The sequence below is a fragment of the Lipotes vexillifer genome, unplaced genomic scaffold (assembly GCF_000442215.2).
Source record: "Lipotes vexillifer unplaced genomic scaffold, Lipotes_vexillifer_v1.1 scaffold738, whole genome shotgun sequence".
NCBI classification, from domain to species: domain Eukaryota; kingdom Metazoa; phylum Chordata; class Mammalia; order Artiodactyla; family Lipotidae; genus Lipotes; species Lipotes vexillifer.
Window position 1 is genome coordinate 865,141 of NW_006769699.1, and position 15,707 is coordinate 880,847.

At 38.7% G+C, this 15,707-nt stretch overlaps 1 protein-coding gene across 1 annotated transcript in view; it reads right to left on the minus strand.

The window, feature by feature from the left end:
- The window catches only part of ENKUR (enkurin, TRPC channel interacting protein), a 29,020-nt gene extending 14,200 nt beyond the window's left edge, over positions 1–14,820 (minus strand). Inside the window, exons 1-3 of the mRNA XM_007445865.1 lie at positions 14,516–14,820; positions 6,705–6,850; positions 1,156–1,379 (exon numbers count right to left, since the gene is read on the minus strand). Of these exons, the coding sequence (XP_007445927.1) occupies positions 1,156–1,379; positions 6,705–6,850; positions 14,516–14,592 (447 nt within the window). The 5' untranslated portion in view covers positions 14,593–14,820. The remainder of the gene's footprint in view (positions 1–1,155; positions 1,380–6,704; positions 6,851–14,515) is intronic.
- Between the last annotated feature and the right edge of the window lie 887 nt (positions 14,821–15,707).

Here is a 15,707-nt window from a genome sequence, read left to right on the forward strand (position 1 = left end):
CTCCCCAGTTTTTTTTTTTTTTTTTTTATTTTTATTTTTTTTTGCAGTACGCGGGCCTCTCACTGTTGTGGCCTCTCCCATTGTGGAGCACTGGCTCCGGACGCACAGGCCCAGCGGCCATGGCTCACGGGCCTACCCGCTCCACGGCATGTGGGATCCTCCCAGACCGGGGCATGAACCCGTGTCCCCTGCATCGGCAGGCGGACCCTCAACCACTGCACCACCAGGGAAGCCCTATTTATTTATTTTTAAAGTTCTATATTTAAACTGCTAAACCCAAGCTTCTGTAATTTTCAACAATGAAATTATATGCCTATCTGATAAGCACCTTTTCAGATAGAAATGAAGGTCCTGAAAAGACTAAATATTGTACAGTACTCAAGGTCTGCTTTACTCCAAACCAAACACAAATGAGTATATTCAAACTGAAATAGTACTGTGAATTATTTACAGTACACTGATAGGATGGATGGTTCTAAAGTTGTTTTCCTCTTCATTTCTCTCATTCTGTTAACAAGATAATGTAAACTAATGACTAAATCTTAGGATCTTCTGAAAGGTTATTCCTTCTAGATTTATAGTAACAACTGTGCTTCTAGTGACAACTCCACCTCACTGAAAATGAGTACCTTTTAGAGAATGTTTGCTATAAGTGTTAAATATATTAATAATTGAAATTACAAAAAACAATTATTGTTTCCCTCTACTGAACTATATGTTGTTGTTCATTCCAAATTCTCTGTAATTTCATCACACTAGATTTGGACCAAACACGGACTTCAGAGGAATGAGAACTGGCAATCTAGATAATTTGTCCAGTGAGAGCACTATTTTTTTACATTGAAGTAAAGTTGATTTACAATATTATATTAGTTTTAGGTGTACAACGTAGTGGTTCAAAATTTTTATAGATATAAACTCCATTTAAAGTTATTATAAAATGTTAGCTATATTTCCCTTGTATCTTCTTTATGTTATCCATAGTAATCTGTACCTCTTAATCCCCTACCCCTTTCCAACCCCTTCCCCTTTCCCTCTCCCCACTGGTAACCATTAGTTTGTCAGTGAGGGCACTATTAGTGATAATACAGACAATAATTATGAATACCATATTTAAATTACCTATCAGGTCTTATTAATATATCACAAGGCTACCTTTTTATTGATGTACTTTGGAACTAGTCCTGAAGTTTCAAGGTCATGCTTGTCTCCAGTTCTTTTGTCAACATAAATTGGTTTAGGTTTTTTAGCCACTCCCATGATGACATCGGCTGCATTTGTATTTATAAAATTTTTTTCACTCTGTATTCCCATGACTGGATGGTCCGTCCTCAATGGCACAGGAGGCTTTCTGGGCTCATTCCATTCAAATTTTTTTTCTGTTAAACATAACATTTCCTTGTTAATATTAAACTATAAATGTGGCTACTCAGTACTATTTATAGCATCCAGATATTTTACCACTAGCATATTAGAGTTTTATTAATAATATATTCAAATATTTAAGGTAAAAATCAGTAATCATAAATGCAAAAAATTAAATGTGACATAATCAATTAATATGTTGGAGAACAATATAAAAATCTAAGGGAAGAAAATAAACACCCCAAATCATATGCTAGTTAAACATTTTTATTAGCTATTATAAAAATATTTTCTTATAAATATTTCAATAACAAATGTTCAGTATGCCCATTGAAAAAAGCCCAAAGAAACATTAAAAGTTTTTTTTGAGTACCTTCAATATTATGAATAATTGCCTCTTCAGAGGAAAGTTACTGTAAAATCACCAAGTAAATAAATCAAACTTGATGTATCTGATATATCCAAGAATCTGTGGATGTTTTTCACTAAAACTATTATTATTATAAGGTATAAAAATCACGTAATAGCTATGTACCTAACATGCAGCTTAAGAAATGATAAATGACCAATACTGCTGAGGCTTCCTATTCACTCCTCCCTGATTACAGCTCACCTCCTAAAATAATTGCTATCCAAAGTTACTTACCTCTCTCTACCACATTCTCTTCATTAGCAGCAGATGAAACTGGCCATTTTTACACAGTCTCTTTGACTTGACCATTCCAACTTATCTATTTTGATACAGCCACATCAAAGTGGTTTGTCAAAATGCTAAAATGTAAAATAATTACACTTTATTTCCAAGAACCGAAGGCAACAACTATCTTGACAAAACCTTACTCAAAGGCTTCCCTGGTGGTGTAGTGGTTAAGAATCTGCCTACCAATGCAGGGGACAAGGGTTCCAGTCCTGGTCCTGGAAGATCCCACATGCCGCGGAGCAACTAAGCCCGTGAGCCACAGCTACTGAGCCTGTGCTCTAGAGCCTGCGAGCCACAACTACTGAGCCCGCGCACCACAAGGACTGAAGCCCGCCTGCCTAGAGCCCGCCTGCCTAGAGCCCGTGCTCTGCAACAAGAGAAGCCACCGCAATGAGAAGCCCACGCACCACAACAAAGAGTAGCCCCCACTCGCCACAACTAGAGAAAGCCTGCGCGCAGCAAGACCCAATGCAGCCAAAAACAAGTAAATTAAATAAATTTTAAAAAACAACAAAAAACCCCAACTTACTCAAATCTTAACCTCATCACAACTACTATGAACTTTGACTTTATTCATTTCTGTACTGTTTGAATTTTTAAATCATTTTATATAACTTTTATTATCAGAAAAAATAATACTTATTATTAAAAGTTTATGAACTGGATTAATCTCTTGTTATAGGCTGAATTGTGTCCCCCTCCCATATTCATACGTTGAAGCCCTAAATGCCAGTACCTCAGAATGGGACTGTAGTTGGACATGCTTTTAAAGAGGGACTTAAGTTAAAATGAGGTCATTAGCGTGAACCCTAATCTAATATGACTGATGTCCTTGTAAAAGGAGGAAATTTGGACACAAACGCACACAGAAGGAAGCCATGTGAAGACACAGGGAGAAGACAGTGATCTATAAGTCAAGGAGAGAGGTCTCAGAAGAAATGAACCCTGGAAACATCCTGATCTTATTTTATTGTTTGTTTGTTTCATTTTGTTATTGGTTTTGTTTTGGGTTTTTTTTTGGCCATTCCGTGTGGCACGTGGGATCTTAGTTCCCCAACCAGGGATCAAACCCATAACCCCTGCAGTGGAAGCTCAGGGACCACCAGGGAATTCCCAGTAACACCCTGATTTTGTACTCTAGCTCTCAGAATTGTCACAAAATAAATTTCTGTTTAAGCTACCCCATACTTGTTATGGTAGCAGCCCCAGCAAACCAATATACCCCTGATAATTCTACACCCCCCCCCAGGAAACATTATAAAGGAGGTTTTGAATGTTCACTTATTCATTAATTCATGCAATATATTTTTGTTGAGCAATTACTATGTCCCCAGGTAATGCTCTAGGAACTGTGGGTACAGGAGTGAACAGAAGAGACAAAGTCCCCTTTCTCATGGAGTTTACATTATAGTGGGGGATGGAAAAATAAAATATGTAGACTATAATGTATATATTAGCTTGAACTATATGTAAAATTGTTTACTGTTTTTGACCTACAAAAATGGCTATCTTCTTCCTATTTAACATACTACTGAGATGTTGTGAGCATTGTCAGAAATTGAATTAGGGAGTTCTTCCAAAGCCCGGAGCAGAGAATAAGCCTGTTACAACGCAAAGAGCTCCCTTCTACCAGATACACCCAAGTCAGGTTGGGTATATCAAGTAATGTTGGCATAATCAGTTTGCCTAAAAAACCAGAGGCATACATCTTATAGATGATCACATGGGAAACATTTAGAAGCCAGATTTAATTATGAGTTGAAAGCGCATGCAAAGGACTCCCACAACGATAGCTTTAGAAATGCAATTAAGAGGCAAAACTGAATTCTCAGAAAATGAGGAAACAGTTTAGAAAGACTGATAATTCATTCTTAGTTGAGTAAGTATATTATAAATCTTGGTTGTTTGTGGTTATGCACTGGATGGAGCCTAAAGCCCACCCCCATCTTACCCTTATATTATATCTATCAATATCTAAACATCATATTCTTTTCATCCGAGGAGTAGGGGTTGGCAGTGTGGGGTGGCTCGGAAAATGGGGCGAGGATGTCTCTTTACAAATTATTCGGTGGTAATGTTAATAAGTCTGAAGACCAAATGACTGGGTTTCTTTTTAGGCTATAATAAAGTGGCAATATTAACACGGTCTCGTGGTCATGCAGATGTTCTACTACTTAAAATTTGAGAAATCTTCTTGTACCTGTTAGGTATTTTTCAGTGTGTCTAGCAAATTATTGTGTTCAGAATGGCAGAATATTCACCAAGAGACTGGCAGTAGCCTTGGTCTATATAACCTTTAACTTTGTCTCACTGGACGGGGCTTTTAAAGCTCTTGCAATGCCCTGAATTTCTTAATTATTCCTAAGGCCAATGAAATTTTGTGTTTGTTTTGCCTTATAATGTTTATAAGAGAAGAGACAGACTGCTTCCCTTTCTCCTTATTTGAAACTTAGGATTTATACAGTTAGGCTATGTAATATGCTTAACCTTGGAGAGGATTCATGAGGACCCAAGTAATATCATTGGTTCTAAGGCACTTAAAGTATTAAATTCCATTTTAAGACTTTCCAGTGTTCTCAAGTGCTTGTGGGTCACAAAGTAACAAGACTCCACTTAAGGGAGCTACAAGAGAGGCTTCTGAAGACATGAATTTCAGCATGAATGTTGTAGTTTCAGACTTGCTTCTTCCACCTTTCCCAATAATGCCCTCATCTTCCGTCACGGCATGAGGGTTATGAGAGAGGATTGTGGGACACATAATATTGCCATAGAGAGTAGTTGTTTCATTTTTGTCAAAAGGCACACCCTAGTTGGGCTTGAGATATTGCATTATTTCCTTGATGCCAGAAGATGGGAAGAGGCTTTTTTGGGGCTGTGTTGAGTCTTCGTTGCTGCACGCGTGCTTTCTCTAGGTGCGGCGAGCGGGGGCTACTCTTTGCTGCAGTGTGCGGGCTTCTCATTGCGGTGGCTTCTCTCGTTGTGGAGCTCGGGCTCTAGGCATGTGGGCTCCAGTAGTTGTGGCTCGCGGGCTCTAGACCGCAGGCTCAGTAGTTGTGGCTAACGGGCTTAGTTGCTCCGTGGTATGTGGGATCTTCCCCAACCAGGGCTCAAACCCGTGTCCCTGCATTGGCAGGCGGATTCCTAACCACTGCTCCACCAGGGAAGTCACCGAGGCTAACTTTTTAAAATAGATAGACTCATTGCCCTCTTCTCTTTATTATCTGAAAACATCAGGGAAGACATATCCAAGATGGGAAGAATTTGCTTCCATGAATACCAATAACAATTCCTTTTTCATCCACTCTCCACTTTCCTGATGGCCTTTTCCCCTGATATCCATATTCTCTATGACCACAATTGACTACATAATTTGTGAGGCCCTGTACAAAATGAAAATGTGGGGCTCCTTGATAAAAAATGATTAGGCATCTCAAGATGGCAAAAGCAGAGCATTAAACCAAGTGTGGGATCCTCTGAAGCACGGAGCCCTTTGTGACTGTACAGGTAGCACGCCCAAGAAACTGGCTCTCATTCGTGAAGGCTCCTCCATTACATCTAACTCCTTCATTGTCCTAATGGTCTTAGAGATCGGAGAGAGTTAAAGCCCATACTCAAGGCTAAAGTGAGCCTGATAGTTGCTTCGACAACTGATAGTAATGGTTGTAGTTTGCATCTCTTGCAGAAAAGGCCAGACAGGGTTTAGATGCTGAGCTATCTTGCCCACTGAGGTTTAGAACTCTTCTTATGATCATTGTTATTGAAGTCATATAGCTAGTTATGAAGATGGTGGGGCATGTGGTGCTGGAGGTGGGGTTTTATCAGATAGTCCAAGATGTAGTTCAAGATGCTTGCACCATCAAAGGAAAGTCTATTTGGGGGGCAACTTGGCATTCTCCACTCTCTTTTTCTACTACATTGTGGGTTTTTTTGAGAACTTTTATTTAAAATGTTTTTTCACTGAAGTATAGTTGATGTACAATACTGATATTATATAAGTTACAGGTGTACAATATAGTGATTTTTAAAGGTCATCTCCATTTATAGTTATTATAAAATATCGGCTATATCCCCTGTGTTGTACGATATATCCTTGTATCTTATTTTATACATAATATTGTACCTCTTAACCCCCTGCTTCTGTTTTGCTCCCTCCCTCTTCCCTCTCATCACTGATAACCACTGGTTTGTTCTGTGAGTCTGCTTCTTTTCTGTTATATTCACAAGTTCGTTGTATGTTTTAGATTCCACACATACGTGATGTCATACATTTCCCTGTCTGACTTGTTTCACTTAGCATAATACCCTCCAAGTCCACCCACGTTGCTGCAAATGGCAATATTTCATTCTTCGTTATGGCTGAGTAGTATTCCATTGTATACATGGACCACATCTTCTTTATCTATTAATTTGCTGATGGGCACTTAGGTTGCTGCCATGTCTTGGCAACTGTAAACAGTGCTGCTATGAGCCCTGGGGCGCATCTATTATGTTCTTGGCTTCTGCTTTCTCCTAGCCTTTCAAATTCTGTTTAATATGAGGTAAAGTTGATATATCACTGTAAACATTTAATATTCACAGACAAAATAATTTTAAATTATCTGCTAACACTTTTAATATTAAAAAGAGTGATAAAACCTACTGGGTGGTAGAGTTTTTTCCTTTGAATGTTTCTTCAGGAAATCCTTCGGAGAAGGTACTTCAAGTTTTGCTGGTCCCATAGTTTTCATTGCAGTTTTAAATTTTTGCTTCTCATCTTTTACAGCTGCCTTAAAAACTGATACATACCTAAAATTAAAATAAAAAGTTGTAGCATTTACATTTCTAGTAAAAATTATTTAAACTTTATAAAAAGGATATACATTTCTAACTTATCTATATATCTATATTCATTTGGAGATAGCCATAAAGCATAATTATCTGAATTATCTGAGTCCATCAGGCTTAGGCAGGCTAGATGGAACCTTTGCCCTAAGAAAAACGTGCCAGGATAAAGATGGTCATGGTATTTCCTTATTATCCTTTGAATATCTGTAGCATCTATAGTGATGTCACCTCTCCCATTCCTGATATTGGTAATTTATGTCTTCTCTCTTTTTTTTTTTGCTGATAAGTCTAGCTAAGGGCTTATTAATTTTATTGATTTCTTAAAAAACCAGCTTTTCATTGATTTTCTTTAATGTTCACATTTTCTATTTCAATGATTTCTGCACTGATCTTTACTATTTCTTATTTGGAGTTTAATTTGCTTTTCTTTTTCAATTTTTTTTTTTTTAGTTTCTTAAGGTACAAGTTTAGATATTTGACTAAACCTTTATACTTATCTAATAGAAGCTATAAAATTTAAAATTAAATTAAATTTAAAAATTAAAATTTAAATTTTTAATTCCCTTCTGATACCTTCTTTGGCTTAGGAGTTTGTTTAGATGTGTTTTGCTTAATCTCCAAATATTTGGGGATTTTCCAGATACCTCTTTGATTTCTAATTAATTTTTACTGTGGTTAAAGAATATAATTGTAAAATTTCAATCCTTTAAGATTTTCTGACACTAGTTTTATGGCACAAAGCATAGTCTATCTTGGTAAATGTTCTACATACACTGGAAAAGAAAGTGCACACTGCTGCTGTTGGCTGGAGTGTTCTATAAATGACAATTAGGTCAAACTGGTTGGAAGTATTTTCAAGTGTTCTAATAATCATTGAAAGAGAGATGCGGAAATCTCTGACTATAATTGTGGATTTGTCTATTTCTTCTTTTAGTTCTATCGGGTTTTGCTTTATGTATTTTGAAGCTCTATTAGTAGGTGCATAGCATTTAGAATACCTTCTTGAAATACTAATCACTTCAATATTATGAAATAATATTTTATATCCCTTTTAAAATTCTGTGCTCTAAAAATCTACTGTCTGATATTAATATAAGCAGCCCACATTCCTTTGATTTATGGTAACAGTATTTTTCCATTCTTTGACTTTTTACTTACTTGTGTCTTTATTTTTAAGGGGATTTTCTTATGGAAAGCGTAGAATTTTTATCCTTTCAAAGGGTTTCATTTCTTTGGTGTATTTAGACCATTCACATTTAATGTGATTTAAAAAATATGTTTGTGTTTAAATTTTCCATCTTGCTATTTGTTTTCTACATACCCCGTTGCTGGTTCTTCCTTTTTTTTTTTTTTGCAGTACATGGGATCTTCCCGGACCGGGGCACGAACCCGTGTCCCCTGCATCGGCAGGCAGACTCTCAACCACTGCGCCACCAGGGAAGCCCCTTCCTTATTTTATTCTGCCTTATTTTTTGTTTTTGTGGAAGTTCTAAGGTTTACAATATACATGTTTAACTGATCACAGCCTACCTTCAAGTATTATTATGTCACTTCACATAGGACATAAGAACCTTACAAAAGAATACTTGCATTTACCCCTCCCCCATGTTTATCCTGTTATATGTGTGTTATGAAACCCGTAATTCATTGTGATTACTTTCCCTTTAAAAAGCCAAATAAATTAAAAAGAAATTCAGAAATAAATTTAAAAAGAAGAAACTTTAACATTTACCCATATATTTACCATTTTATGTGTTCTTTATTTCATTGTGCAAATCCAAATTTCCAACTCATACCCTTTTCTTATGCATTATGGACTTTTAAACTTCTGGCTTCCACTGTTTCTATTTGCTGACCTTCTTTCTTCCTCTGTATGTAATGTTTCTTTTTTCCTTGGCTGTTTTTAGGATTTTTCTCTTTATTACTGGTTTTAAGAAATTTTATGTTAATGGCCCTTGGTATGGTTTCCTCCCCCTCCTCCTTCTCCTTTTCCTGCTTGGGGCTCATTACAATTCTTGGATTTGTGGATTTAGAGATTTCATTAATTTTGTCAAAATTTTGACCATTATTCAAATCTTTGTTCTGTATCTCTCTACTCTCCTTCTGGGACTCTAATTACACTTGTGTTAGGTTGCTTGATGTTGTCCGTAGCTCACTGATTCTGTTTTCCTTTTCAGTTTTTTTTTTCTCTCATTTTCATTTTGTATTGTTCTAGTATTACTATGTCTCCCAATTCTACAATATTTTCTTCTTCAGTGTCTTAGCTGCTGTTATTCCCATTAAGTATACTACTTTCATTTTAGACATGGTATTACTTATGTCTTCAAGTCAGATTTGGGGTTTTATTTACCCTTCTATTTCTCTCCATACCTTGCTCATGTTTTCCTCTGCCTTTTTGAACACATGGAGAATATTTAAAGTAGTGGTTTGAATCTCCTTGTCTACTAATTCTCTCATTGATGTCATTTCTTTGTCTGTTTGTATTGACTGATTTTTCTCTTGGTTATACATTGTATTTCTGGGTCCAGGAGCTTTTAGTCTATTCTGATTTGGCCCTACTACTGAGGCAATATATTTCTGAGGGCACTACTCAATCCCTTGCATCTTAGGAGGAGTTTCCACTCTGGTTGGTGGGAATATAAACTTTATCTGGCTCTGTTGCCTTGTGTTGGTTATTTCCCTGGCCTTGGTAGTTTCAACATACAAAAGTACTGTCAACCAAAGACTTCAGGGAAATTCTCCTGCATACTTCTATAGTTCTCTCTATATGTAGTTTTTTCCTCTCTGGTACTCTTGTGCTGTGAATTCTACATGCCTTGACCACCTCAAACTCTGAACTCTGTTTCTTTAACTCAGGGAAACTACTGGATTTTGTTTTAATTTCTCTTTCCTGGACTTTTGTCTGGAGATTCTCTCCAGAGACTATGTTGGGACAATTGTAGGGCTTGTTTCCCTTCTCTTAGGGATGACTGCTCCGTGTTGCTTGTCCAGTGCCTGAAAAACCATTGTTTTACATATATTTTTCTGGTGTTTTAGTTGTTTAAGGTGAGAGGGTAAAATCCACTCTTGATTGGAAGCAGAAGTTCAGCTATACCACTTTTAATACTTTGTATTCTCATCTTACTAGGTACATAAGTTTGTGTGGAGAAACATTAAATTGTTTCTTGCTTTTAGAAGACTTTCCATAATCATGAACTAAATGGCTGGGAATTAACTATGGTCCAAACTGAATGAGCTCACTAGATACCATCAGGAAATAATGTTCAATCCAAATCTGTGCCTTGAAATTCCCACGGAAGTTGGAATTGGCAGATATGATCCCTTAATAAAATAACTTCCTCTGCAGTAAAAAGGAGTGCATATACTCTCACCTTTTTAAAATTTGCAATCTTGTGATTCATTACACTATTTTGTGTGAGTTGAAAGCTTACCATCCTTTATAGAAAACAAGATATTCTATTCTATATGAATAATAATTTTTTAATTTTTCCAAATTACAAAAATTTTTTTAAATGATAAAACTAATGTAATGGTATATGCCAATTATATCTCAACAACAGCAAAAAGGAATAAAGATCTAGGTTCCCTCCATCTCCTCAATTCATTTTCCAGAAAAAATTATGTTTTCTATATCTCTATTTATGTATGAATTGTAACTTGATTTTTAAAACTTAATACAGGGGCTTCCCTGGTGGCGCAGTGGTTAAAAATCCACCTGCCAGTGCAGGGGACACGCGTTCAAGCCCTGGTCTGGGAAGATCCCACATGCCACGGAGCAACTAAGCCCATGTGCCACAATTACTGAGCCTGTGCTCTAGAGCCCACGAGCCACAACTACTGAGCCCGTGTGCCACAACTACTGAAGGCCATGCACCACAACGAAGAGTAGTCCCTGCCTACTACAACTAGAGAAAGGCTGCGCACAGCAACAAAGACCCAACACAGCCAAAAAATAAATAAATAAAATAAATTTATTTTTAAAAAAACTTAATATAATGTGATACCTTTCCATGTTAGTACACATAAAGCTTACTTTCTTTTCTTTTTTTATTGCATGAAAGAGTCTTTAAATTCTACAGCACTTTACAATTTTCAAAAGTTTCACCCACATCGTTTCATATAATCCCATAATAATCCTTTTTTCCTCCACCCCCTATATTATGCTTCCCCGCTTCCCTCTCCCCACTGGTAACCACTAGTTTGTTCTCTATATCTGTGAGTCTGCTTCGTTTTTGTTTTATCCACTAATTTGTTGTATTTTTTAGACTCCACATATAAGTGATATCATATAGTATTTGTCCTTCTCTATCAGACTTATTACACTTAGTATAATGCCCTCCAAGTCCATGCATGTTGCTGCAAATGGCAAAATTTCATTCTTTTTTTAATGGTAGAGTAGTATTCCATTGTATATATATACCACATCTTCTTTATCCATCCATTTATTGATGGACACTTAGCTTGCTTCCATTATACTTTCTTTTCAATAGCTGCATTTTATTCCATTTTCTGGATAGTGTGGTTTTATTATAAAGATCCAGAGAGTGACTTTAGACAACTGGCCTTACTTTCTACTTTTTATTAGATGTGGCTATAGATTAATTATTCTAAAACTAAAGTTATCTTCAACAGATGTATCATACTTGCACTTATTTTCTTGCCAATAGTCACCACATAGTCATATTAAATCTGTAATACACAGTTCTAAAGCAGTTTATCTTAAAGAGCACACAGAGAAATACAGACCAAGAGTTGGTATAGTTTGATAATGCTTGTTTGAGATTTTTTTTATCCTAATGGGTTAGATGAACATCTGATTAACCACTGTTCTTTGTTTTGTTTTAAATGTCAGGCCAATATTATTGCAGCCCTGGTCAACTGTGTAGAATTTTGGGACCTAGACTGCTCATAGCTCACTGTTCAACTGGAAGAGGGTGCCCTTCATCCCACTTTGATTACATATATCCATTTTCTAAATTCTCATTTAGCACCTGCATCTCTCATTAGGGTTTTCAATAATACATGGTTTTATTGTTAACCAACATTTTAATGTTTATCTTTCAGTTCCCCAAGGAGCCTGTAACCTCTGAGGTAAGGGATATCACAGTGCTGTCAACTGTTGGTTTCCCCAAGGAATCCACCTCTTTGTGAAAGCTGGACGATCATCTTGCCAGTCTTGCAAAGAGCTGCAGTGAGCTTTATTGAAGCTGGGTTTATAACTCAGTGATGCAAACAAGGCTCGCAGCTTAATATATTTCTTTCTTAGCATGAATTTGTACTGCAGTAAGGGGATTGGGTAAGGGCAAGTTTGTGTTACTGTGGTGAGAAAGAATTGGTTAAATGTTTTATTATGCTCTGTTTTTTATAAATTAGTGTTTTGCATGCATGACATTTTGTCAAATTAAAAACTCATGGCTGTGCTGACAGTGTAGGCTAACTTCACCCTAATGCAACGAGCTCTTTGCCATCACATTTGGATGCCTTCTATTCCTTTCACCGTAGATTAGTTTTTTCTCCTTACTCCTTCAGAGTAAACCAAGGAGTTTGTGCTGTCACTCCAACATTGCCCAAGGGCAATGTTATACACTAATAGGGGTTCAGTAAGTGCTTGCGAAATGAATAAAGATTTTTCCTATAAAATTTCTTGAAAAAGTCACCTAGATGCAGTAAAGCTTTTAAATTTACCAAAAAACAAAATGCCTATTTAATAAACTATCTTAACATTCAAATACAGTATTCTATGGAAAATATAATCTGCCAGTGAGTTATACAGAGAAGCTTTATCTTGTACAATATACAGGAATTTCTGACCAAAAGTCCATTCAGCAATAGTTAATTTGAACACTTCTCATAAAGTCTGCAACTGTACCATATCTTATTTTGAATTCCTATTTCTAATTTCTACTAGATTTTGAGAAGCTAATGAAGAACAAAATAGGTATTGATTTGGTTAAAAACAGATACTCAGGCTTAAAAATGGAAGGATCTGCCCTCTTGTTGAAGATGTTATGCACCCCAAGCAATTACTAGTAAAGATAATTGATAATTAGATGTGAAAGACCTTAAAGATTATCTAGTTCATTTAGTTTGTTTTACAGATCAGAAAACAAATGAAAATGTATTCACGATCACAAAACCAATTAGTTGCAGAGCCTGTTTTTTTGTTTTTTGTTTTTAGCCCACGGTTCTTGCAATGCAGTTTTGCCTTGGATCAGGAAAAAGAGAAAGGTAAAAGCTGCAAAAATCCTAGGAGGAATGAGATTTTCTCTATCAGTTGCCTTCTTTTCTCCCCATAGATTTAAGTAAGTGCTAAGTCCCAGGAGACTAACTGGGATGTTTACTGTGTGGTTTCCTTTTCGAAATTTGGGGAATTAAAGGGGGTCCTAACACCTACATGAAAATCTTAACTCAATGACATATTTTTGGGTCTCTATCAATCCACTCTTCCTTCCATCAACTATCAGATCAAGAAAAGACCTGAGAGGGACTTCCCTTGTGGCACAGTGGTTAAGAATCCACCTGCCAATGCAGGGGACACAGGTTTGAGCCCTGGTCCGGGAAGATTCCACACGCTGTGAAGCAACTAAGTCTATGCGGCACAACTACTGAGTCTGCGCTCTAGAGCCTGCGAACCACAACTACTGAAGCCCGGGTGCTACAACTACTGAAGCCCACGCGCCTAGAGCCTGTGCTCCGCAACAAGAGAAGCCACCGCAATGAGAAGCCCGCGCACAGCAACAAAGAGTAGGCCCCGCTCACCGCAACTAGAGAAACCCTGCATGCAGTAATGAAGACCCAATGCAACCAAAAATAATAAATAAATATATTTTTTAAAAAAGAAAGAGGGCTTCCCCGGTGGTGCAGTGGTTGAGAGTCCGCCTGCTGATGCAGGGGACGCGGGTTCGTGCCCCGGTCCGGGAGGATCCCACGTGCCGCGGAGCGACTGGGCCCGTGAGCCATGGCCGCTGGGCCTGCGCGTCCGGAGCCTGTGCTCCGCAACGGGAGAGGCCACGGCAGTCAGAGGCCCGCGTACCGCAAAAAAAAAAAAGAAAGAAAATGACAACTTGGTTTAAAAAAAAAAAAAAGACCTTAGAAACTATCTCATCCATTTATTTTGTTTCAAAAAACTGAGGCTCAGAAACAAATAGGAATTTATACTTGACAATACTCTTGGGGAAAAAAAATAAGTATTATCCCTTTATACAGGGAGCAGTAGTGTAGTCAGAAACAAAACAATGAACTCCTGAAACCAAGTTTCAAGTATCCTAACACAGGATAATAAAATTGTGATTTTCTCTTTTCAACAATAAGAAATTTCAGGCTATGCTGTATGCCACATCATACATGCACAATTAAATTACAAACAATCGCACACGTATTAAAAGGAGGCTAACATAAGAAAACGGCCCTCTCACAGCACCACGCTGCCCTCTCTGTGAATTGTGAGATGCTAAATACTTATATTTTGCAAACTCTTCTTTAAGAAGTTGTCATCCAAGGCTACTTCATTGAGACAAAAATACACGTTCTCTCGTTTTGAAAGTGATATGATGCTTATTTAATCCTGAAATGGAACAGTAATTCCCCATTTTTGTTTCAAGTGGTAATCTTTGCTTACCCACGTACCTAGGAGGCGGGGGAGGTTCCTTCCAGTCACTGGGTATGAGGTTATAAATGCTCTCAGAAGAGCACGTTGGATCCATGGCCACCAAATGAGTCCTTAAAACTACTGAGCTTTTTCCTCATTATACCAATATCTCCAACCCTTTCTTCATCGCTTCCCCTTTCCTCTCCTACTCTCTTGCCTTCTCAAGGAACTAAGGCTTCTCTCTTTCACACAATTCCCCTTTGACGTCTTCTTAGCTGTCCTCTCCTGGGAAGAAAATAAAATATCTCTTCTATTACTCTTGGGATCACTTAGCGTTGTTGACGGCGCGACTGCCCTGGAAACAGTTACTAGGCAACGGGCAAGTTGAAGGTGGCCCGGCAAACTACCTTTCCTCTCTTCCCTCTCTCTGCAGCTCCTTTTCTCTCAGAGAAGTTCAACCTGAAAACCACTGTTTATTTGTACCTTTGAGAGTACAGGGGTGAAGGCTGGCGTCCCCTTAAAAATGTTGCTCTTTCCCGTTTCTGTGTATTTGGAGAAAAAGATAAACTCTAGCAGAGACACGCACGGTATCGAACCTGGCGTACTAGCGTCGCACAATAACATTCTTGTGCGCAGGTGCCAACCCGGTGGGGGCGGGGCGAGCGGCTGAGGCCACGCTGACGCACGTCCGACGTCGGGAGCGGGACGAGAGAGGGAGGAGCCAGAGGAGCAGAGCCGGCTCGGGTGGGTGGAGCGCGAAACGAGTCACTTACCGCGTGCTGGGCTGCTCCGGCCGTGGGCGTGGCACGAGGACGTGGAGGCCGACCTTGGCGCAGGCGCAAAGGCCGCTGTGCGGGAGCCGGGTGGGCCTAGCGAGGCCTGGGCTCGAGGCTGAGGGCCGTCCTGGGCGGGCGCTCGAGGTGTCGGGTTGCAGCCCGAGGTGGCAGCGGCGGCTCCCGGAAGCTCCTTCCCATTTCCTTTCCTTTCCCCCGTCTTCTCAGTGTGATTTTCTTGGTGAGTTATTTGAGGAGAAAGGGAAACTGTAGAAACCAGTCCGTTCCCATCGCATGCCTTTCCCGCTCCGTGCCTTCCCCTTTGCGCTGCTCGGCGGTGATCCCAGCGCTCTGTCCGCGCCCGCCTTCCCGGCTGCTTACGTCCCGGGCTCAGCCCTGCAGCCACCTGTGCGGGCGCGCCCGCGCCCCGCCATCCTCCCGGTTCACCTGTCGCGGC